At 42.4% G+C, this 24,365-nt stretch overlaps 1 protein-coding gene across 1 annotated transcript; it reads left to right on the top strand.

Moving 5' to 3' along the window:
• The first annotated feature begins 1,082 nt into the window (after positions 1-1,082).
• Positions 1,083-24,339, top strand: camk1db (calcium/calmodulin-dependent protein kinase 1Db). Its single transcript, XM_035157956.2, has 11 exons — positions 1,083-1,675; positions 13,131-13,262; positions 14,720-14,794; positions 16,242-16,380; positions 16,738-16,864; positions 17,103-17,178; positions 18,480-18,592; positions 19,380-19,458; positions 20,203-20,290; positions 20,725-20,887; positions 21,997-24,339. Exons 1-11 carry the CDS (start codon positions 1,581-1,583, stop codon positions 22,146-22,148), a joined length of 1,239 nt encoding a protein of 412 aa, XP_035013847.1. The 5' UTR covers positions 1,083-1,580; the 3' UTR covers positions 22,149-24,339.
• The last annotated feature ends 26 nt before the right edge of the window (positions 24,340-24,365 follow it).

Genomic DNA, 24,365 nt, shown 5'->3' on the forward strand with positions numbered 1-24,365 from the left:
GGACATACTGAGGGATCAGGGGTGGGAAGTATATGTACTGAAATACTGCAGTTAAATACATTGATGAGGTACATGTTGAATTGAGTATGTCCATTTTCTGCCACTTTATACTTTCACTCCAATACAGTACAGTGTCAAACATATCACTTTTTACTTCTTTATATTTATCTGACATCTCAGTTACTCTGAAAACTCAGATTTATAAATCAAACTATAATCCAAGAGATTTTGAATTAAATCATGATTACACTTATTTTTCATATAAATTAAGACTTAAGTAATCCCCAACTCCACTCACCTGTCTGAATGTGAGAATCTGTAAAAAAAAATATATATACATATATATATATATATATATATATATGTGTAAACGAAGATGTTGAAAAAGGCCTTATCTCACAATGTTAGAGAAAGTTTTTTAAAAAAGTGTTCCATAAAACTTCATAACTGTTGAGTTGTTTTTGCGTAATCCTGCTAATGAAAAAGACAAACAAATGGAAACATAACCTCCTCGGTGGAGCTAATAAGGGCGAAAGAACAATAGCATCACATTAGACTATTGTCAAACCAATTGTGAACATTTATACTGGGTTCGAAGCAGTTTGGCGTCAAGCACCTCTCTTCGGACTACACCTTGGCTAAGAAGGTGGTCTAAGTCAAGTTGCTTTTTTGAAGCTAATGTACTTACATGATTCATTGTTGTTCTTCTGTTTTGGGTTTGCACCCTCATGGTTGAATGCACTTCTTGGAAGTCGCTTTGGATAAAAGCATCAGCTAGATGATATGTAATGTGATGTGAATCTTCAGCCAAAGTCAAACTGAATAAAGTGGAAGGGGGCCGGGGGGGCAGGGGGCACCTGCTGCACATGAGCCTCCATAACTCCTGGCTACTCCCCTGCCTGTATATTTCCCCACCTGTTAAAATGAACCCATGTTTGTTTACAACACGTTAAACCAGACCTGGTGTGAACATGTGAACGTGCATGTGAGCAGAGACCGACCCTGACACCGGTGATTTGGCGCAATGCGAACACTTGAGTCGTTCATGTATCTGTCACACACGCACGCACACACACACACACATCCTCATCCTCATATCGCTATAACAACCACGGGGACGTCCCTGAGGCTCCACGGTGCAGCCCGACCTCAGATCACCGCGTCGCCGCTTGACTCTGACTGAACCCCGGCCGGGAGGAGCTAGGAAGAGGAAGAGGGGGAGGAGGTGGATGAGGAGGAGGAGAGAGGAGAGAGGAGAGGCTGTGTTTCCCTCCCTGTCACAGTGATCTGAGCAGCGGGGAAGCTCAGGCTCGGGATCCGCTACGTCAGGCAGATTAGTCAAATAACCCCTCAGACCTCCCTCCCCTCCCCGGGCTGGGCTGCATGCAGGGGGCCGAGGAAGCGACACGGTCTGACAAAGAGCCAGGAAGTCTGTGAGCTGAGATACACCAGCGCACCACTTCTCCTTCCTCCCGTGGCTTTTGTGTTTCTGGATGAGGGGACTGTGGTGATCGACCCCAGCCAGCGGCGTCTCCTCTCTGCTCATCCCCGCAACCCCCCCCCACCCACCCACCACCACCATGGCGAGAGAGAACGGCGAGTGCGGCGATGGATCCTGGAAGAAGAACGTCGACGATATCAAGAACATCTTCGACTTCAAGGAAGTGCTCGGGACGTGAGTAACGCAGAAACTTTGAATGCACCAGACAACACATGACACCACACTGCAGCGATCCGCGGGAAGGGAAAAGGTTCACTGACAGACAGACAGCTGTTGAATATGTGCAGAAGTAACCGAGCATGGCTCCAAACACAGACTGGGCCTGTTTAAACTTCAAATCACAGCCAGGACCATCATCGGTTGATTGTTCACGGAGGGGGACATTATGCAGCAGTCACAGTTCATTAAAAAAAAACTATACCGCAGATCAGGGCTGAAGCCACACAGAGACCGGTGCAGGCAGCCATCCATCTCCTCCACAGTTCATCATAACAAGTGTGATAGAGAGAACAGGGCTCATTTGCATGCACACACGATGCAATCAGCTCTGAAGGGCCATCTGTGGTGACTCTTCTTATTCCAACAAGGAAACAATGGGTCTGGGGTTGTGTCTTCATCTTGGATTAAAAACTGTGGTCATGAGAACTGTCCTCCAGCTCCATCTCATTTGACTTGTGGTTATAGTTTTTAGGGACCACTGTGGTTATAGTCGTTCTCTTGCCCTTGGCCCTCAGAGGAAGTGAATTCCAGAGTTGTTATTGGTCCTCTGTAGGGGCTGTAATACCAGGTTCAACGCTGGTTTGGAGCCAGTGACTAATCTCAAACTGGTTCTTTGTGTTTCTCCGGCCGAGGAACATGGCTCTAGTGCCAGAAAAATTGGTTCGGCTCTGGCACCAACGCTTGTTGATCTAGAAGAAGAATTGCTTACATAAGGGGGTGGGACCATCATGACCAACAAGACCAATAACACAAACCAAAACATTAGCTGCTTTCAGACATGCACTGAACTCCGTTTCTCCGGTCCACATAAAGTCCACAGAAACTCTGGAGGAGCCGATGTGAGAACACAGCAGTAGATCCCCCGCTTGACTCACCGTGAGCTAGTGGGGGGGTTGATGACACACCTCACTTGAATCCTCCGGAGGATTTGTTGCTGTTTGAACGCCTGTGTGAGTGAAGAATCTCCCGCTGCGTTGTGCATGTGTGAAGGAAACCTCTGGAGAAAGTCCGGACCCAGGTCTCCAGAGTTCCAACAGAGGTCATGCCCGAAAACGGCTTAATTGTCTCCTTGTTTTGTAGTCGTCGAGTAATGTGCAAATCGAAGAGCAACTCTAGCAAAGAGAAGCTGTAGTCCACCACTGTCAATGTTGTGCTTGAAGTGTAGTGTTGCCAAGAAATCTGAGATGTCTAGAGTTACGCATTGAGTGACAAAGTGACATGGCTCTAGTATGGCTCTAGCTTTAGCACCAGCCCAGCACTAGCACCAGGTTCACCTTGGTCAAAAAGGGAGCTTTGACTTCATGTCTCGTCTTCTTTGCTGCAGAAAGAGATTCCAAACGTTCCCTGAACAGAAGACCCCTTGGTCTAGATACGGTCAAGCTCTCAGGCTTTCAGACTTGTGATGGATTGCTTGTTGCTATCACACATCTAATGTGCATTTCTCTTTTCCCCCCTCTGGTCTTCGTCCCTTGAAGTCATGTCCCTTCTCCCTAGACTGAGAGTAATTTAATGTGGTGATGTTTGTGTTGTTAGGGATTCAGGGGGGAGGCCCATGTCTCCCTTGGGAAATGTGTGTTTTTCCTTTTTTTTAAATTGGCCTCAGAATCTGATGTCAAGCAGGGCCAAAAATGGCCTCCATTAGTCACTATGATATAGCTAAGCCGGGAAGGAGGTATTTCACAAACATTCAAACACACTCGCTGTTGTAAGAAATGCAACCTTATCTTGTGTAAATTTAGAATATTCAACATCCTCTTGGCTTTCCTCCCCATCCCCTGATTCCGTGAAAGTCTACCCTTGCTCAGCAGGACCATGCACCTGTTTTTCCTGAGCGGCAGCAGCATCATAAAGTCCTCGGGCAGATTGGTGATTCATGAAGTGCACTCGACACTTCAGCTGTTTCTGCTAAACAGTCAGACATTCCTACCTGGAGGCTCTTCTGATTTCCCCAAGGCTTTCATTTATGTGCGAGGAGCCTCTGAATAACAGCAGTGAATCATCGTGATTTACTGTGTCCACACACAATGGCCAGGTTGGAGGAACACGCATCCCTCGCCCACAACACATCTCTGGGGGCCAGTTAGTCTCAGCTCGGCCCGTATGTTAGATATTGTACAGCGTGTTATCGTGCTGATTGACTCGACCTAAATCCCATTTACTAGTTCCTGTGTGCCTTAATGAGGGAGTTCCTTGTAGCTGCACGCTGGTGTTCACAACAGGTCACCATGGGTAGAAAATCCCAGCAACTCAGCAGCTTTACCTGAGGATTAAAAATGGATGAGGAAGGACTGTTGGTCAGAGGAAGAGCGATAGATTACCCTCCCCCTCCTCCTCCCCCTTGTCCTCCTCTTCCTCCCACTCTAACTCTCTGTAGATTCCATGTCGGGTTTCCCCTCAGTGTCCAACAGGGACCGACCCTTTGCAGAGGCCTTGAGTTAAAGGAAGCTCTTTCACTGCCTCATTGGAAAGTACATTTAGAAGTGTACCGTGCTTTCAGTTTCATTTATATTCATTTGTACTTGTGCTCCACTACATTTTAGAAGTCTTCACTTCTGTAAACAGATTGTGTTTGTGAATCAGCAGAATCTGTAGGTGAGAGACAGTATTTGCTGGTGTCTGTTTCTAGGTTGACCAATCCTGTTTGAGCAGGCTTTGGTTGCACGCAGGTAATGGCCCAGTCACACACACATACAAAGACTACTTTGTTTTCATGTGATGGCCGATTGGCTCAGAGATTGCAGAGGTGTATGGGCGATTACATGTTTTACAGCACTGCATTTATCAAACAGATTTTGTCCTCAGTTATTTTGCTGATACAGTTTTGAGTCACTAAACCTTCAGGTTATTTTATGGGATCTAACACATTAGATGTAAACTACCCAACAGTTTAAAATGGTTCAGTTTAGCTCCAAGTCCTACAACCATTCTGCCGCGTTAAGCTTAATTTACTGATATCATTTATTGATACCGTCACTCTTAATATTTCTGTATTATTGTCGGATCTTTTTCCATTTTCCAACACTGCTGCAAACCTCAGCACTGACAAATCAGGGCTGAATAGAAAGTGAGAGGTTCTATTATATTAACTATGATTTTTTTTTTTTCTGAAACATTTCAATTTGTGGATTTAAAAAAACAAAATGCACGTTGTTGAGAACATTCAGCAAAGAGCAAAGACTGGACTTGGGCAGCAGCTGGAGGCCAGTATCTCTCTCTGTGTGTGTGAACGTTATGACTGATCAGATAATAAGAGGAGCTTGCGAGCTGAACACCTGCAGCGGTGGCGGTAATGCTTCGGCCTCACTCCTCCGCCGTGTGTTCTACTTGCTTTAGATGTTGTAAGCTAATGAGATCTTCACCAGTGAAGCCAGTCCTCCCTCCTCACCTGCCACTCGCCCTGCAGCTAATTTCAGACCCGTAAGCTGCTGACACTCTGAAGCAAATTAAGTAACCTGACCACAAGCGCCCTCGCAGATCCCAGTTGGCAAAGTGTTGGAGTTACCAACAGTGGTTGTTGTAATGTGTGTCTCAGGTTACAGCTTGATGGATGATTAAGCATTCATTAATCCAACTTTTTCCAATTCAATACCCATTACAGCCTTACTGATAATTGATTGGTTTGATATATGATATTGATACATTTCTTTCCGTTTATATGCAAAGTGACTCGAGATAATGTTCAACCCTTTTTCATTAAGTCAACCTTTATTTTAACTTTAGTACATACATGTAGACCTCGTTTCCAATATAGTACAGAAAATAAATAAATCAAGATACCAAGAAAACACAAAATAGCAAACGCCTTAGGAGTAAATACATTTAGATTTAAAGCTAAGTAAAACAAGAACAACTGGAGGTCAAATAAAGTGAGATAGATAACTTAAATTGCCCTTGGGATAAGAGTTGAGATTTAGATTGTAAAGAATGGTATTCCATGTTTCAGGTGCATGATGACAAAACCTGTAGCTCAGTAAAAACAGTTGGCACCTGCTGGCTAATCCAGTCATTTGAGTGTGTTGGATGAGACACTTTAAAAGACAGCAGTGAGGTGGTGTTAAGGGGTAAAAGACCAAAAAGGGCCTTATCGATATATGTCGTATAACATATGTTGTGACTTGGCACTATACAAATAAAGATTTAATTGAATTAGCCAATAAAGAAGTAGATGCTGCAGAGAAATGCCAAAGATATGTTTTTAAGCTGATTTAAAAATAGTCTGAGACTCAACCAAAACAGTGAAGTTGCCAACTGGGCAACCAAAAGAATGAGCTAAAGTTGCTAAAACAGGTTCTACTGGCTCATCATTACAAAGCTATGCTCACACTACAAACCTTAGTGCTCAATTTCAGATTTTTTTCTAGGTCTGATTTTTTTTTATGTAGCTGTTCACACTATCTTGTAAAATGTGGCCATTATCAGATTCCAATGTGAACTGGTCATGGCCCTGATGTGCACAAGAACAACAAGACGTCACACGCAGAACACTTTGTATGGAAGTGAACGAGGAGAAGAAGTTGGTAATAAACATGGAGGCCACAGATGTGAGCGTTTACGGTTTCATTTTCTCTTGATACTTTCAAACACAGACCGGTTACGTGATGAACCCCTCAAGTTTTGCTTGTACAGATGTGTCACCCCAAGTACTCATGAGTACCCTCCCCCACTGGCTACCTCTGTCGCAGCTGTCTTCCATGTTTGTTTTCACCGGGTGACTCCTGCCCGCCCTTGAGCCTGCGCTTATTTATGAGGAATATTGATCTACAGTGACGTAAAAGTTGCTCTGAATTCAGATACGGGTCACATGGCTTTTCAGACTGAGGTCACATTTCAAAAAAGCTGATCTGTGTGTATATATATATATATATATATATATATATATATATATATATATGTGTGTATATATATATATTATACAGGTTTTTTTGTATCTTCCTCAAATTCCAGTTCACTTCACTACTGAGAGGAACAAATTACAGCAGTGGTTTATTTATTAAAATGTAGTAGCTTAAAAGCGATGCTGTCTGATTGCATCCTGTCTAAGTGCTTTTCCATGTATTTGCAGAATCCCACATTTTGAGATTAAAGTGCCAAAGTTGTCTCTGTCAGCTCCGAGCCAAGCAGAGCGGAGCTGCAGCTCACTCATTCATCTCACTGTTTAACCACTGAAGCTACAACCTTTTATCGTTCTTTATTTCTTTTAACCAAGACGTAAATTTCCTTTCCTGAGTTTGATGTTAATGAAAGAAGAGGCCTCTACATCTGATATTAAACCGACCCTGGATGTGACTAGGCCGGGGTCAGCTTTGTCAGATCTGCTCATTCCTTCGAGTGTTGATCATTCTCTGAAACAGCCTGTGCGGAGAATAGTGGGATCCTTGAACGCTGCCTGAAGCGGGGAAAATGGCAGCTAGGCAACAAGGATGGTGGAAGACCTTGGTTGCACCCTTTTGAAGAAGATTCCACACCGACCACTTTGCACCACCACTGTCCTCCAGCTCCATTCACTGTGGGAGGACATGACTGTAATGATGGAAAGTCAAATAATTGTGTGTGTGTGGTAATTTCCTGAGTTCCCATTTGTATTCATGCCCATTGGTGTGAATGCCTACAGAGAGAAATCTGCTGTACTCTGAGTGTTGAAGTGCACTAGACTGTCCTGTATCAAAGCACAGGAGCCAGTTATCACCCTCATTAACATAATGCAGCCTCTCTCTGACTTACCATGGGTTTCTGCCAAATATCTACCCCCACTGTCTGATATTCCTTTTCTTTCCATTTGTTTACGAGTGATGTCAGCTCTCGCCTGTAAACTGACTATCTTTCTGTGTTTGATCAACAGTCTGGTGAACACAAAGTGCACTATCCTGGAAAGCTGCCATAGGTCCAGAGTGTGTTTAATGGTTGTCAGCTTCAGTCTTTGGAACTGAAGCTAAAATATCCTGGATACGGGAGTCGCCATCTTCCCTTATGATATAATTTGCAGCCTGTGTCTGTGCAGTACTGATCGTGGTGTGGAGCCATGGTATTGAGGAAACATGCTCTCGACCAATCATAAGTCAGTCTCAGCTGTCAGTCATGACGTTTCGCCCCCTTTTTTTAATAGCATCAAATAACTATAAAACCAAACTTACTGGAAATTATAACACTTTTAACAATGACAGACATCATGTGAGAAAATGTTATTTAACATTTATTCCGATTTTCAGTTTGGTCCATGTCCCATCCACTAGCATTTGAGGCAGGGTTTATGACCAATAAGGCAGCCAGCCTTAACATGGTAAATCGACAGATTATATTATAAAATATGATGATGAATTCTTCATGAAACTTCCCGACAGCTAGAACTTTAAAATGCTAATTGTTAACACACCAGCAACAATATTCCAGTATTACACAGACAGAAAACATTGTGTCTGCATCATTAGCACTTTTACTGTTTGATACTTCACGTTTTTATTAAACATTTTGTATTTAATACTGTACAGCTTTCTGATGATATAAAGTCACAACCTTTACTTGAGTGATGGATTGGCCTATGGACCAATACTGATACAAAATTAGCTTATTGCAGGTATATTGGCACTGCATGTAAACCCATGAGAAACAGTTATAGCAGGATAGAAAACAAAAGATAGAGATCATATTGTCATAGTTACATGATGTTGTTTTTCCACCAGAGAGGTTTTAACAACAGATTTTTTTTTAAAAACTTAATGGTATTTGATATTGGAATTGGCTTCAATAATCCTGTATCAACAGGCTACACTGGAGCTTTACTTAAACGTCAAACTTAACTAAAGGATCTAAACAGTTCGTCCGCTGCCACTAATAATGATTCTTTAGAACCCAGAGAAACCCAATAGTAAACCGAAGGAGCAAAGCCACTATTGCAGTTGAATAAGTATTTTCCAGATGTTGCTGATGAGAATAACACTGAAGTTAACTTAGAAGCATTTTGTCCAGCTGACAGTGGAGTTTACAGAACTGAGTAGACAGAGTTGTTTATCACAGCCGAGCAGATGGTGCTGTGACGCCTGTTTAAAAAAAGTGTTTTGTGTAATTGTAAAAACGATCTGCTGCCAGTACAACTTTGTGATGAATCTCAGCTGAAATGTACAAAAGTGTGTGGTTTGTCATTCCAATCATCCAGTATCTGCCTGTAGTCACATTATTCACAAACTTCGTGCATCAGATTATTTTGTATCTTTTCAAAGCACTGATCAAATCATGTTTCAGATTAAAGGGCGACTCTGACCACTCTGGGTCACAGAGGCAGCAGCTCCACCTGGATTCCCACTTTTCCTCTCCATACATTGTGTAATGAGCCGCTGTAATTCATCTTACACAAGATGATTCAGTGTGATTACTCAGCAGCAGCACAATACACACACCGCTGCTGAATGTCAATAAGGCAGCCTCAGTCGCAGACACCCCCACCCCCTAAAAAACACGCTTCCTCCATGGAGAGCACCCTGCATTTCCATAATCTCCAGTGGTGAACAGCTGAGGTCAAAGCCTGAAAAAGTTTTCTGGAGGATTATTCAAAACGAGGCTCCACACTCTTGCATCTGCAGCATCAGTGGCTGTTTTCACAAAGACATCAGCCCACGTTCTCACATGAGTCAGCCCGTTTGGCTCACACACACACACACACAGCGTGGTGCTGGTGTGTGGCGGCAGAGCGACACACGCAGCTCATCCAGGAGCTTTGTGGAAGAACACCATCACCACCATCCAGCTTTTATCATTATTCAGCAGCATGAGTCAGTGTGCTGAATCCTTGGTGCAGCCTGTGACACTGGAACATTTTTTTTGCAGCCATTCAATCATCTTCACCTTACGTAAGAGAATGAGATGTGCATCAATACAGGTGGAGCCTTCTGTCATTACTTAGCGCTCCCCCAGATCACATCGGGGATTAGTGTGGAGATGAACTGGGTGAGCCAGAAGTCAGATAGGTTGTTACCTCTAAGGAGGTCATGTTTTCACCTCTGTTCGTTGGCTTGTAAACAGGATTATGCAAAACAGCTAAACAGATTTCAGCCAAACTCGGGGAAGGATGCGGCCTGTTTCTGGGAAGAACCCATTTAATTTTGGTGTGGATGTAGATTAAGAAATGGATACAAGAATCCTTTTCTTCATTTTTACAGTTCTGGCACACAGTCCCCTAATGAAACCACATTTAAATTCACTAGATAAGGATTTTAATTGGGTTCTGCACCAAAGTGCACACACTCATAGATATCAGTCCCCTAAACATGTCTCTTTTTTTCTTTCATCAAGAGCAATGAAATATTTTCTGAGAAATCTATGAAAATGTTGAAAAATGCTCTATCTCACAATGTGAAAGAAAGTGAAAAGTAAATTCCTGGATTCCCCCCGAAAATGTGCACCAACATTGAATGGGTTCTTTTCTTCCTGAAACTCGATCTTCCTTTGCTGCTAAGCCGCCCAATAGCTTAAACTTTCTTACAAACAAACCAACGAACACACTGACAGGGGCGAGGTAATAAGAACTAGACAATCATGTGAAAGTTCAGCCTTGGTGGAGGTGTGCACTTTACTTCTAGTTTAGGTATGTAGTTTTCCCACTCACTATTTCTTTTATTTTTTTTCAATTTTCAAATAATCTACGAATAATATTTATGATTAATCAGTCATTCTATGAAATAATAGAACTTTGAGCCAGTAGGGATGTATTCAGTCTGAGCAGAAATACAAACTCTAAACAAATAAAAGCATAAAAACAATGAAAAAGAAAACAGAAAATTATATGAATTAAAATACTGGAACCAGCAAATGTCTTGGCTCAGGAACAACAGAGAGGATTAATAATTTATCAAAGCAGTTGCTGATGAATTTATTTTCTTTAGATGCACTAATCATTTCAGCTCTGGAGTGAGGTGTGATGGTGGTGGATGTGTCACCACGGCTTTTATGTGTGTGCAGATACAGCGTGTGTGGGCGGCAGCGTCACCATATGCACGTCTCCAACAGACATCGCACCTCTTTCTCTTCTGCGAATTGTGAATTGATAGAGTGAGAGCTCGCAGCAGCGTTGTTGTCGAGCCGAATGCAGGGAGAGAGCGAGGGAAGTCACAGGCTCGGTTTCTGTCATGATGTCTGTCATACACGGAAAAGGATGCTGCTGCTTGTCAATGTGGTGAGCACGGGGACAGAAATGGTGCTCGAACCATGCTCCCTGTTAGTTTGCAGGTTTCCTGTGGTTTTCAGCTGTGTGTGTGTGTGTGTGTGTGTGTGTGTGTGTGTGTGTGTGTGTGTGTGTGTGTGTGTGTGTGTGTGTGTGTGTGTGTGTGTGTGTGTGTGTGCGTGTGCGTGTGTGTGTGTGTGTCCTGCTGCAGAGAGGAGAGGGCGTGCTCTGAAAATGTAAACGTGCATGAGAGCTCACTTGCTGGTGGTGGAATTTTGCTCTACAATGTCCACGCAGCTGTAGAAGTCGGTAGCATGCACTGAATAGAAATGATGCTCATTGTCCTCAAGGCAGCAGCTGCAGTTTGTGTGTGTGTGTGTCGTGCACCATCTCCTTCACATGAGCCCTTGAGTTTACATATTGTCCCAAATGTCAGAGCGAGGTCAAAGTCAGAAGGGCGTTTGCTCCAAGCCCCTTTCAGTTCTCTTTGTTTGCTGTAACATCTTCCACCTCATCACACCTGGGGCTGGGCTTTGTGACCAGGTTGTGTGTGTGTGTGTGTGTGTGTGTGTGTGTGTGTGTGTGTGTGTGTGTGTGTGTGTGTGTGTGTGTGTGTGTGTGTGTGTGTGTGTGTGTGTGTGTGTGTGTGTGTGTGTGTGTGTGTGTGTGTGTTCTGGCTCTGACTGACCCTCCCGGTTCCTCCCCTGCCCCCCCGTGTCGTGTGATGGTGGAGTGAGGGATTAGCGTGGATTTGATGGCCACGTTAGGATTTAGCGAAGCAAGAGGCGCTGACTTTAGAGCCCGTCAAGGGAAACTGAGAGAACATAATGGACCTTTTGATGTTGGGCCCGTCTCGTGAATCACTTCAGGTGTTTATCACATCACTTTTATTTTGGTTAAACTGAGGATGCTCCAATTTATAACTGCAGGAGTCAGTATGCTTTCATATTGTTATAGGTTTTAATTTCAAACATGTTAAAAATACAAATATCAATATATGCCAGTGAGAAAAGGGCACAGCTTTAAGAACAAATGAGGTCGTAAAAGTGGAAGGAAGGAGTGAATACTTATTGAGTCCTCCACTTCTCTTTTCATATTTCATCAAAACATTTTCGTGAAATACCGCAATACTCCAGCTTTCATCATAAACAGCTCAATTACAATCAGCAAACATGAACATTCATGGCTCACTGAGAGCAGGTAAGCAAATCTAAAGCAAATGAAGCATTTCCACATCCTGTTCCATGTCTTGCTGTGCTACCTCCCCTCCTCAAGCATCCATTTCATTTGTATTCATGTAGTTTATCTGTTTAAAGTGTTTTTAATGTTGGACACGTTTTTGTTCTGTGGGCTGATTCTTTCATTTACTTAAACATTAACAAGAGAGCTCTAAATAGATAATGAAATGATTTGGAATAGAAGTTTATTGCAAGACCCTGTTGCTGTGTCAACACACTAATTTAGCTGTAAAATATGAATTGAAGTAAAACTTTGTGAGCAGCTCAGTTTGTGTTAAAAAACAAACAAATATAATGGATAAGACAAATAAATAACACATGGTTTTATGAGCTGTGGAGCCAGTCAAAATAATCCTTTTATTTTCTTGTCCTGACACATTTTGCTGAGCCTTCACCGCGGAGCCATCAGTTCATCAGTAATAATCAGGGATTATTTTATTATTTTAGATCGTACGACCTGTTCTGGTCCAGTAACCGTGACCCTGAGCGAATCAAAACACCAATCCTCTTTTAAGATCTTCACCTCAAACCATCCTGGGGCGGAGGTTAAAAAAACGCTTTTTGTGAAGATGTGTAACGAAAACAAGAAGTGGGGGGGGGAGCGATCATGCCGCGTGCTTCGCAAGATTTAAGGTGGACAGAATGTGGTATCATAGCAACAGATACAGATTGCTCAAGCAAATATTCGCTTAATTCAGTATTTGTTTTTAAGGCTCTCGCGTACAGAGACAGATGGTCGAGGCGGACACGCTATCTGCCGATCTAAATGGGTGTTTTAAAAGTGTTTGCCATGCTTTCGGCCGCACACGAGCACCAGGCGTAAGCCAGTGCGGATGGCTGTTGGCTTTAGTCAGGGACTTTAGCCAGTTCTTAGTAAATATTCACAATATGCTGTTTGTGTACTCTGGCCTGTCTGCCTCTGAGTGCCCTGTATGTACTCACCCACGATAGGTTTTCTGTGTCAATATTGCCCCAGCGCATGTGAAGGAGGACTAACACGTCTCCTCTGTCTATCCCGCAGGGGCGCGTTTTCAGAAGTGGTGATGGCTCGGGAGAAGACCACGGGAAAGATGGTGGCGATCAAGTGCATCCCCAAAAAAGCACTGAAGGGGAAGGAGACGAGCATCGAAAATGAAATCGCCGTGCTGAGGAAGTAGGTACCGCTTGACTGAGCCTGTGGGGGAGTTTGCAGTAGAGGAACACCACTTTTAGAGGGGGTCACCAGTGTGTGCTTCCTCTGGGGGGGTAACGCTTGTGTGTCTGTCTGCTCTCTGAGTTGAGATGCAGATGCCACTCAGGCTACATCCAAACTACTCCGTTTTCATTTGAAAGCCCATCAACTCTGCTTGTGATACGCCTCCCATCCACACTACTCCAGAGTTTTAGAGCTGCTGTTCCTGTTTCAGGGGTTTCTGTTGTGTGGGGCTGTATTTTTCGTTTTGGTTTGGAAACAATGACGTAGACACTCACAACCACTTGCTGATTGGGATTCATCAAGCTCCTGTCACATGACCCCTCTCTGGAAAAAAACTGTTGCCTCAGCTACCAGTGTAGAACACAACATGGATAACTAATTACAAATGTGCTGTTAAATTCTGCCTTTTAGAATCATATAACTGCCTACATGCTTAGGAGAAGAGCTATTATTCGAACAACCAAATTCTTCTTGTGTACATTGGCATGCACATTCCCAGTGTCCATGAGTGTTTTCAGGAGCGTTAGTGTGGACAGGGATTCAAAATGATACAGTGTGGACTGGGATCGTTTTGAAAATGCCATTTTTAACAGTCATTGTCAGGCTTGAGTGACGTCCTTGTGGAATCTCATCTATCCACCATTTTGGGTCTTCACAGCGTGCACACTCACACACTCACACACACCTACACGGGGTATGACAGGATTGCATTGACAGTAGGTGACACCCCATCCTTCTGCAAGGCCTGATTCTGTAATTCCACCAAGGAGCTCAGTTATCAGTCACTCTTGAAGTGAGCACGCCAGTTGTTGGGTGTAGTTGCCTGGCTACAGTTGCTATCCTCTGACTTCTTCCTTTTTTCTGTCTCTCTTTTCTGATGTGTCATTCCTTCTATTTCCTCTCTGTCTTCATTCTCCTTCCTTGTATCTGTAACGTCCCCAAAACTGCGACTGGGAGGAAGTTGTGAACACTGAGACGCTCCCCACCGCTTCCTGCCTACACTACCACCCCCACCTATTCTTTATCAGCCACCTGCCCATCTGTCATCTGCATATCTCCTGGCAGAGGCTGCTTTATTTCTTTTTTCTTTAGCTTAAACCTTACATGTTGGTTGCCTGGACACAGACTCTTCATGACTCATTGATTAGCATCCTCCAAGAACAACCCCCGCCCTGCTCTCCATCACTCAATTAAGGTTTTCTCCTTTAGGTGAATGATAAGCTTTGCCAGGTACACACATGCACAAGCATACACAGAGAACAAAAGAACAAAAGAGGCAAAGAAACATAGGGTTTGAGGTGGAAGGGCATGGTTTTAACAAAGGAAACGGCTAATTGCACCTCATTAGGGGCCTGTTTTAACAAACATAGGCCAAGAGCAAACAAAGTGATTTTGTTTTCTCCTCCCTCCTCCAGGATAAAGCATGAGAACATTGTGGCTCTGGAGGACATCTACGAGAGCTCAAACCATCTGTACCTCATCATGCAGCTGTAAGTATATCAGCTCACCTCTTTGTGTAGCTCAGCTCTTTGTCTCCCATTTGTCTTGTATCTGCATTGTGTAAAGTCCTCGAGGGATTTTTGTCCTCACCTGCACATCTGAGTGAATACAATGATTGGTGGGAGATTGATCGTATTACACACACAAACAGAGGGACCAAATAAAGTTAATTATGACTACCATGCTGGACCAAAACTTTGCATCAGTGAATAAATACATTAAAGGCACAATATGTTACTTCAGCCACTAGGGGTCTCTCAATAATAACAATAACAAATGCCCACCATTGCCTATGAAAATCCTCCTGACGCAACTTTTTCACATTACGCAACGGGAATATGTAATTGTGATCCATTAAGAGTGACAAATACAAACGCTGGAAAGAAAAACCGCATACTGGGTAACTGGTGAACTGGCTAGCAGTGTGTTCTTCCTTCATCATATGTTGTTTGCTCCGGACGTTATAGCAAAGCCACATGACGCAGTCAAACACAACCAAAATGAAACGTCCTGTTTCCTATTACAATACAATTGTGGCTTTCTCTGGGTTTCAACATTGTCACTTCGCAAGTCAGCAAAATACATAGCATAGGTCTAATTGTGTTGATACATTTTAATGAAGAAGTGTTGCACGTTGTATCTTTAAAGTAACTCATTTAGAATTTTAGGAAATTAGCGTATTTACTTTTGTAATGACAGTTGATTCACGAGATGATTACGATATGTACCATAAGTACGAAGCTGGAGCCATGACCAGTGGGCTTAGCTTTACTGACGTCTGGAAAGATAGGGAAAAGTTTGACCAACTTTATATTAAATAATTCAATTTAAATTGTCCTATAGCATCTATATCTATAGTGTGATAACAAGCTGATGTTTGAGACCAGCTTCTGGTTGTGTCTCTCAGGTATTATAATGACATGAGTCACTAAGCTAAGAATCTGTCGCACACTTATTGTTGTTCTAAAAGTTTCCAGACTCCTCACAGACTTCTTTCAGCATCTGGATGAAAAAAATATTCTGTCTGGTGCTTGAAAAAAACAATGTTTTACCAATTTCACAAGTTACGTCTAAGATAGTTTCCTATCCAGGTAGTATGGTGGCTGTGAGGGTCAAAACAAAAGCACATTTCACAAAACACAACATTTGAAGAAACACTACAACATTTTAAGTGATAATATAATAAGTGATTGTGGCTTACAGGAGCTCATAGGCAGATTTTGTTATCAATAGACAAACTTAGGTGTTTCCCCCTGTTTCAAGCATAGACTGTATATAAATAAGGACGACGCATCTCCACTTCCTCCATTTGTCAGTTGCCTGACTTTTTGAAAGCACTTCGTTATCACTGATTCTGATTAGAGCGAAATAAATCAACTTCTTCATTGGTTTTATCATTTTATAAACCTGACTGTTGTTTTGTGTGTGTGCGGGCAGTGTGTCTGGAGGTGAGCTGTTTGACCGCATTGTGGAAAAGGGCTTCTACACAGAGATGGATGCCAGTCGACTCATCCGGCAGGTTTTGGATGCGGTCAACTATCTACACTCTATGGGCATAGTGCACAGAGACCTAAAGGTATCAACAGTATTTAATATCACAGTTCCTTACAGAATCACCTGCATTTGTTGTTGATGACTTCAAAATGTTTTACATCTTACAGAGAAGAGAAATCCCTGTCACCTGTGTGAGTGATTCACTAACTACTGTATGTGGATCATCCACAGAGGTTAAATGTCAGGGGGTTTCAACCTCAGTAAAAGTGATGAACCTGTCTGGATGAACTTTAAAACTTCCCCAGACTCATGAATGACAAATCCAGGGGGATTTTGTTTCACATTTTGTCTGCCATCTTACCGTCTGGGCGACTGAAATTAATCCACACAGAAACAAAACCCACAAGCTTGACAGACTCTTTCTTTTTGTTGTTTTCAGCCTGAGAACCTGCTGTACTTCAGTCCTCATGATGAGTCCAAGATCATGATCAGTGACTTTGGCCTCTCCAAGATGGAGGGAACAGGTGACGTGATGGCCACCGCCTGCGGGACTCCGGGATACGTGGGTGAGGATGCACTTTGAGCTCTTCCCTGTGGTGGAAACTTGCCCTGAGATAATTAGCTGCTCTAGTTGACTAAACATGACCTAATCCAAGTGGTCACCGGTTAACCTCCGCCATCTGCCACAGGCAAAGCACCAAACATTCACATTTGTCTCCAGCCTCTGTGTCCTGGTGAATTGCATTGGTCACAACATGAATATTAGTGTTTCTGATCATTTACAACAATATTTCTTTGTTCCAGCTCCTGAGGTTTTGGCTCAGAAGCCCTACAGCAAAGCTGTGGACTGCTGGTCCATTGGGGTCATCGCTTATATTCTGTAAGTGCTTCATTTAAAACATAAATACATATACTTTGGAATGACCTGAATCTTGTTTTCTGTATTTGAACATTTTAAACAGGAAACCTTAAATCAGATCCGAAACAACCAGGGAAAGCTGACTGAGAGGAAAAACCTCTTTATCAAAAGCGTCCTAGCCATACATGAATTTAAAGTTATAGATGAACAACACAAAGTGGATAACCAGATTAGAATTGAAAAATAAACAAGTCTCATATACTACATACTGATTCTAAGCATGGTCACATGGTTTGTATTAAATCATGTTTGTTTAGTGATACCAACATCGCAGTTTGATTGACAACCAGCATCACATGTTATTATTTCCTGTTCGTAGAAAATGGTTAAGTAAGTCTGATATTGTGCTGATTTATTAAAACAATATATTCTGATGATTAGTTTATTGTATGGATTTGAAATACAGCTTATTTTATTTAATTTTTTCCTTATATTTTCTTATTGTCTTTAGTTTTTTGTAGGAGTTTGATCTTGAATCAAATTAATTATTTTTGAAGGCCCTAGATTAAAAGTAATGAACATCACCAAAGGGTTAAAAGTTCATCCTTTGGGAACCATGAATGTGTCCAAGAAATTTTAACAGCAATCATTGTGATCATTGTTGAGATTTTTCAATCAGGACCAAAGTGAAGGACGTACCAGCAGACCAACTCTTCTCTGGGTCCACATGATAACGTGGCTAAAATTGTGAAACACATAAAAACATCAGAGAGAATCACTTATGCTGCTCATTTTATTTTACACAACCTATAAAGTTTGTAGTGGAAAGTGTTACACAAAGCCACTCAAATAATTAGATAAAGTGATGCTTCACGTTTGCAAAAAGAAAATCCCAGGTCTCATTTTCCACTTAATGTCATGTAGTGGAAGAGTTTCTGATGCTCCCGCAGATAATTCTTCTCTCTGATGGTCGTTATGCAATAATGTCATACTGTTTCATTATCAGGAGACGACTTAAATGTACAGGGTTAGGGTTGTGTTATGGATTTAGGTTGCATATCTGCAATTTGCATGTCCTGTTTTTTTCCATATCATATGGAGTGTTTTGTCCTATTTCTTCCCCTCTTAGACTCCATGTAGTCTCTATAATCCCCCTGAACCATCTCCTGTAGCATGCTGCATGAAATCAAACTGCCAGTGAATGAGATTAGGCCCACAGCAAATCCTGTTAGATTAGATTTGGGTTAAAGTTTCTAACACCAGCTGGATGACAGTGCTCACACAACCTATTGTTGTGCAATCATCCATCTTCATGTTCTCAGGCTTTGTGGTTACCCACCTTTCTACGACGAAAACGACTCAAAGCTCTTTGAGCAGATCCTCAAGGCAGACTACGAGTTTGACGCACCGTACTGGGATGATATATCAGACTCTGGTGAGCTTCGTCGGACTGTTTGTGTTGAATATGTTGAAATATATTGTGACAACTCTGAATCACAGGTTCTGCAGTTTCCTTGTAAATTCAAGGAAGCAAATTTTAGTTTGGAGCCCCGAAACTGACAGTAAACAATAAAAACAAGAGACGTTAGTCTATAATCTTGCAGGTGGTGTCAGTGTTGAGCACAGACAATAGATTGTATATAAAGAATGAATGAATGATGCCTCACAATGTACAAAAATGAAGCTAAAATATCCCGAATACGGGTGCTGCCATCTTGCATTTTGACATCATTCTGAGCCAGAGTAAAGACGGATAGAGTCATGATATCAAGGTTCAGTTGATACACATGCAACCGACCAATCATGAGTCAGTCTCAGCTGTCAATCATGAAATTTTACCCTGTTTATATGTCATTAAATAACTAATTAAACCCAAACTTACTGGAAAAATGAACGCTCGAACATCAGTGTGATAAGAGCTACTTAAATGCAGCATGACTGCAATTATAATTGTTTCTATATATTTATAGATTAGTGCCAAGTTTATAGTAAACCAGATTTTTTTAGAAGATTATTCCTGTAATTCATTTGGATCTCGGTTTTTCCGGTCATTTATTTATTTTTGCTTTTTTGGTTATGTTAATAAAATGAAAAAGGTTACACATGGCATTTCCCGCTTCCTCTTAAGTTAAGTTAACTTTTTTATACATCACAAGGCTTTACAATCTGCACAGTATTCAACTTCCTGGATGTGCTCTTGACCTTTTCGATTGCTTTCATAGCCAAAGACTTCATCAGCTTCCTAATGGAGAAGGACCCAGAGAAGAGATTCACGTGTGACCAGGCCCTTGAGCACCCCTGGTGAGTAACCAACCGCAACACACTGCGCTCCGCCCAGACAATCACAGGGAACCACACGTCCCGGTGCAATTAAACAGCAGTATGACGCAGATAGCCAGGCTTGCGCATTTGTCATAGAGAGCATGTCCTCCCACTGTCATCTGTCGCCATGGCTCCGAGCCGCGAAACCCACCTCTGCTGGCCACCGGCAGCCCTCAGAGAGAAATCTGCTGAATAAATGGCTGCCAATTAGCGTCCGGTGTCCTGAAGGATCCTTAAAGAATGTAAAAGCTTTAATGAACAATTAGGATGTTTTTCCAGGCCTGAGCTGGAGGTAATGAGAGCGAGCTGTGAGCAGCGTGGGCTGCTGTCTCCGGCTGAAGCGGCCAATATGAATACGTCTGTTAGACAGTAATGGGTCTTTCGGGTGCTGGGCAGGTGGTCCCTCTGATCCAAATATGTGGCTTGTGACACCAGTAACAAGTGTTCGCAACAGAGAGGAATGGGTTTCATTGACAAGGAGATATTATGATGAATGTGGGAGAAAGTGATGTGGTGAATGAGCTCCGGCAAAAAACACATTGCCCCATCAGTCAAACATGTTTAGGGAGGATGAAAATAAGTGATGGGAGCAAATAGGAAAACAGAATGAGGATGGATTCCCAGGTTATAACACATACAAATATATATCAGTTGTGCAATGCCGTGCTTGTATGTGTGAATTGTTATTTACATGATCTAAAGGGACTTGACTTTAATTTTCAGGATTGCTGGAGGCACAGCTCTCTGCAAGAACATACATGAATCTGTCAGCCGACAGATTCGGAAAAACTTCGCCAAAAGCAAATGGAGGGTGAGTCCTCGATGTGGTCAATCTTGGTTTTACCCAAGAAATGGTAAAACTGAAAGAAAACATATATCTCAGGATGAAAAAGTGGTGCCACACACTTAAAAGACACAGGCGAAGATGTCAAGAGAGTCTCTAGTGATAAGGGTTGACGCCGGAGACGATGTACTGTAAACAAAAAGCAGCAGAATTAATACGTAACTTTCTGCCTCTGCCTGCTGCACCTCCGGAGATTTCTGTGTTGTTGTGAACGCTTATTAGCGGAGAATCTCCTCCAGCGTGGTTCATGTTTGAAAGGAAACCTCTGGAGAAAGTCTGGACATAATTCTCCGCACATCCCCGGGAGGTCATGTCTGAAAATGGCTTTTTAGGGTTGCAAATACATGCAAGAATCTGTCTTTGGTATCACACTCTTCTCTTTACACTCTCTCTCCTCACAGCAAGCCTTTAATGCGACGGCTGTGATCCGCCACATGAGGCGTCTGCAGCTGGGAACCAGCTTTGGCAGCAGCATCTCCAGCAACAACTCCGATGCCAACCCCCAGAGCCGAGCTCCAGCCAAGAGCCAGTCTGTGGACTGCGCCCCGCTCTCCCCGAAGGACTGTGAGTGATGCTTCAGACGCTCTCTGTAGATATGGTCATGTCCAACTTGTTAGTGCACTCAGCTCAGCTCTGTTCACTCTGCTGCCGTCTCCATTCAACTCACTGGCAACTGTTTGAAAAGCTCTTGAGGCGTCATTTTCAGTCCAAGAGTCTAAACTGGGCTTGAGATGAGCCATATGTTTGTGTTTCTGGTGAGAGTTTAGTTTAACACAAGAGCTTTTAAAAATCAAGCTCACTCAGTAGTGTTGTATCTCTGTGCTTCAGTGGTGAAACGAATACTTGACAAATTAGTTGATGTGCAGAAAATGTATCAACATTTGCTGGTTTCAGTTTTTCAAATGCGAGACTTTGCTGCTTCAATTTATTTAAAATCATTGTAATTAAAAACCTTGTGGCTCTTTGATCAAACAAAACAAGCAATTGGAAGATGTCACAATGGAATTTTCACCAGTTTCTCACCTTTTTAAAGTCTTAATTTAAATTATTTTATAGATTTAATTGATCTTAAATCTATTCTTTAGGCCAAATTATAATGATTATAATCATTGGTTACAACTGTTGTGTATGCTGTAGTATGTCACATCTGCTGAGTACTCATGGGTCAGAAGGCGTAGCAGCTTATATGATCCCATCACGAGATGGTCTCTACCAGGTATAATATTTACTATGTCAGGAATGACAGAAAGAAAACTGTTAAAAAACGCATCACTGGGCCACATTGTAGCAATGTCTACATTAGCATATTGCATTCTGTATTAGATGTGTGTCAATCCGCTGCTGAAAATAGTCCCTGAAATATTCACTATTTTACTCCTGTTTGATCAACATTGGCTGAAATCCACAGTGCCCAGCTGTTTCAGGAATTATTTGGTTTATTTAGAAACAAAAGTACGTGTGACATTTTTATTGAAAGATCAATATCTTCAGTAGGAACCAGTGGGCTCTGTGCTGCGGAAAGGCCAGTGAAGTGGAACAAATTGAGACATAGGATTTGTTGAAAAATAATACAAAATATAGAATAATCATCATTTTAACTTGAATCTCTGCTACTTTTTAAACAAACTTAAGATAGTGACAATTCCTTATGTTGCACATATTCTGTCCCATAGGTCCTCCAATAGCTCCTCTGCCATCTGCGGTTAAAGTGCACAATCAGGACTCTGACATCCCCTCTCCTGTACGAGAGGAACCATCCGTGGTGGCCGAGCCGCCACGGCCCCGACCCTCCACCGTTACTGTCATTAACACGGGGACTAAATGACGCCAGGTTCCGCGGGAGGTGAGCTGGGAGACCACGGAGCTTTGAGACAGGATCAAACCATCCCAGGCCTCGTGATTCGATGTCGTCGCCCAGTTTGCCCATCCCGCGGCCTCCCACCTGTTTCTGCCAAACACGGGAGGAATTTAAGGAGCGTTCGTTTCAGCTCCATTTACCATGGCTGTAAGCCCGGCACCCCGCTGCCTGGCTTCCCACTGTCATACAGACCCCGAAGTACGAAGGGGGAGAAGTTGAGCAGAAGTTGTTGAGGGAAGCCATGTTGCATCATGGTTGGACAAACAACCTGCTGGTGTGCAGTGCCACACTAAAGGGAAACTCTTCACTGAAGCTGCCGTCTTTCTGACTGAGCGTCTTGAGATTGGACGCTCCTCTGTATGCCTTGTGTAAATATCCTGCCTAGAACTATACTGTGGAGTGGAGTGATAAGTGAAACATAAGCTTCAAGTTGTGGTGAAGTAATCGTGACATCATCTGCACTCTGAACTTCTCGTCGTTTTTGACTGCGCGTTCATTTGCTTTGGTATTTGCGCCAATGGCTCACAGGGTCATGACCCCCCAACTGTGTGACGGTGTGTGTAACCTCTTTGCTTTAAAGTGTGTGGACGAGAAAAACGAGCAGGGTGATGTGCTGTGTTCATGGGGTGTGAACGCTGAGGGTGCAGCTGCGTTGCACTAAATGCATCGGATTATTTATTTTCTTACATTACGACTTTTCTAAAAATATATCACTTTGAGAAATGTGTAAATGTAAAAACCTTCAAACTGAACTGAAAAGTTATGGCTTTAAATGATGACACAATATGTGATAGTTGCTTATTTGTAATCACTGTTATGTTTGATTGATTATTTTTAACGTGACTGTGAAGTCCTCCTCGACCACAGGAGGGCGACCACGTGTTGTCGCTCTGTGAGCAGTTCTCAGGGATGTGCTCCGACACGAATCTGTCCAAAACACCAGACGCTGCTGCTGAGGAGCAAAGTGAAAGAGCTGAAAAGAAAAACCCTCCAAATCCTGCATGTTATTCTTATGTGTCTCTGGGTTTGGCATCATTGCTAACATATGAGCATCATGTAACCCTCACTGAATGAATTGTTTCCCCCAATGAAAACCTTGAATTACAGATTTAAAGAGCATTTTCGTGTTCACATTCATGTCTGGGGTTAAAAAAAAAGGGTTATATTCAGATTGTCTTTCTTTCAGTTATTATTTTTTTTAAATTTTTTTTTTTACTTATAATATATTTCTTTATAAACAGATTTTTCTGTTTTTCCACTTTTTTGATGTTGCCCTTGTTATGTTGAGGACATTTCGTCAAAATCTTTGATTCCTTAAGTCCATCATTACTCCAAATTGTGCATATTATTCTAATGTGCCATTGAGGCTGACAAAAGTCCCTTAAATCCATCATTACTAATATATGAACATCATGTACCACACTGAATGGTGAACGCCCAACGACAAACCTTAAATCACAGATTTAAAGAATGTGTTTGAAGTGTGAATTCATGTCTGCAGTAAAAAAGAAAAAAGGAAAATGACAAATGAATGCAAATGTATCAAATTTGCTCCCATGGTCAGTATATTGTACAGTTGAGTGGTGAAAATATCGTGCTCTGCTTCCGCTCATGAAGTGTCAGGTCTGGAAACAGGTCACTTTCTCTCTCTGTGTTTAATCACTGTGCTTTCATACCAGCCTGTTGAATTTAGCAGAAAGACTCGTTCTCTCTCTCTCTCTCTCTCTCTCTCTCTCTCTCTCTCTCTCTCTCTCTCTCTCTCTCTCTCTCTCTCTCTCTCTCTCTCTCTCTCTCTCTCTCTCTCCGTCGTTCACACAGAAAAGAGAAGGGGTCTGTCTTTGTGTTCTCTCTGTGGATCCTGTATTTTCATACGAACGAGGGGGAGAAAAGGAACTCTACACCAGAACATGCCCAATATCAAGGGCTATGCCATCTTGAATTATTTAAAAAAAAAAGTTGGATAGTGAAAATATGTAAATACAAATCTCAACCACACAGTTTGCTTGGGTCTTGAGTGTTTATTTTTTTGTCTTCCCTCTCAAAAAAAAAAACACCAAAAGAAAACATCATATGGTGCGTTTAATGCCCCTCAGTATGCATGTATTATATATTGTTCTGTGGAGTTGTAGAGATCATGTATTAAAAAAAGAGGCTTGTTCGTATGTGTCGTTGGTTCTTTGATAG

Source organism: Hippoglossus stenolepis, chromosome 5 (genome assembly GCF_022539355.2).
Source record: "Hippoglossus stenolepis isolate QCI-W04-F060 chromosome 5, HSTE1.2, whole genome shotgun sequence".
NCBI classification, from domain to species: Eukaryota; Metazoa; Chordata; class Actinopteri; order Pleuronectiformes; family Pleuronectidae; genus Hippoglossus; species Hippoglossus stenolepis.

What these genes read in the sequence shown, in the direction of transcription:
- camk1db (XM_035157956.2), top strand. Translation starts at nt 1,581, where the DNA reads ATGGCGAGAGAGAACGGCGAGTGCGGCGATGGATCCTGGAAGAAGAAC. An exon ending in CGGGACTCCGGGATACGTGG is followed by an intron (nt 16,865 to 17,102) that starts GTGAGGATGCAC and finishes TCTTTGTTCCAG; the next exon opens with CTCCTGAGGTTTTGGCTCAG. An exon ending in GGGGTCATCGCTTATATTCT is followed by an intron (nt 17,179 to 18,479) that starts GTAAGTGCTTCA and finishes TCATGTTCTCAG; the next exon opens with GCTTTGTGGTTACCCACCTT.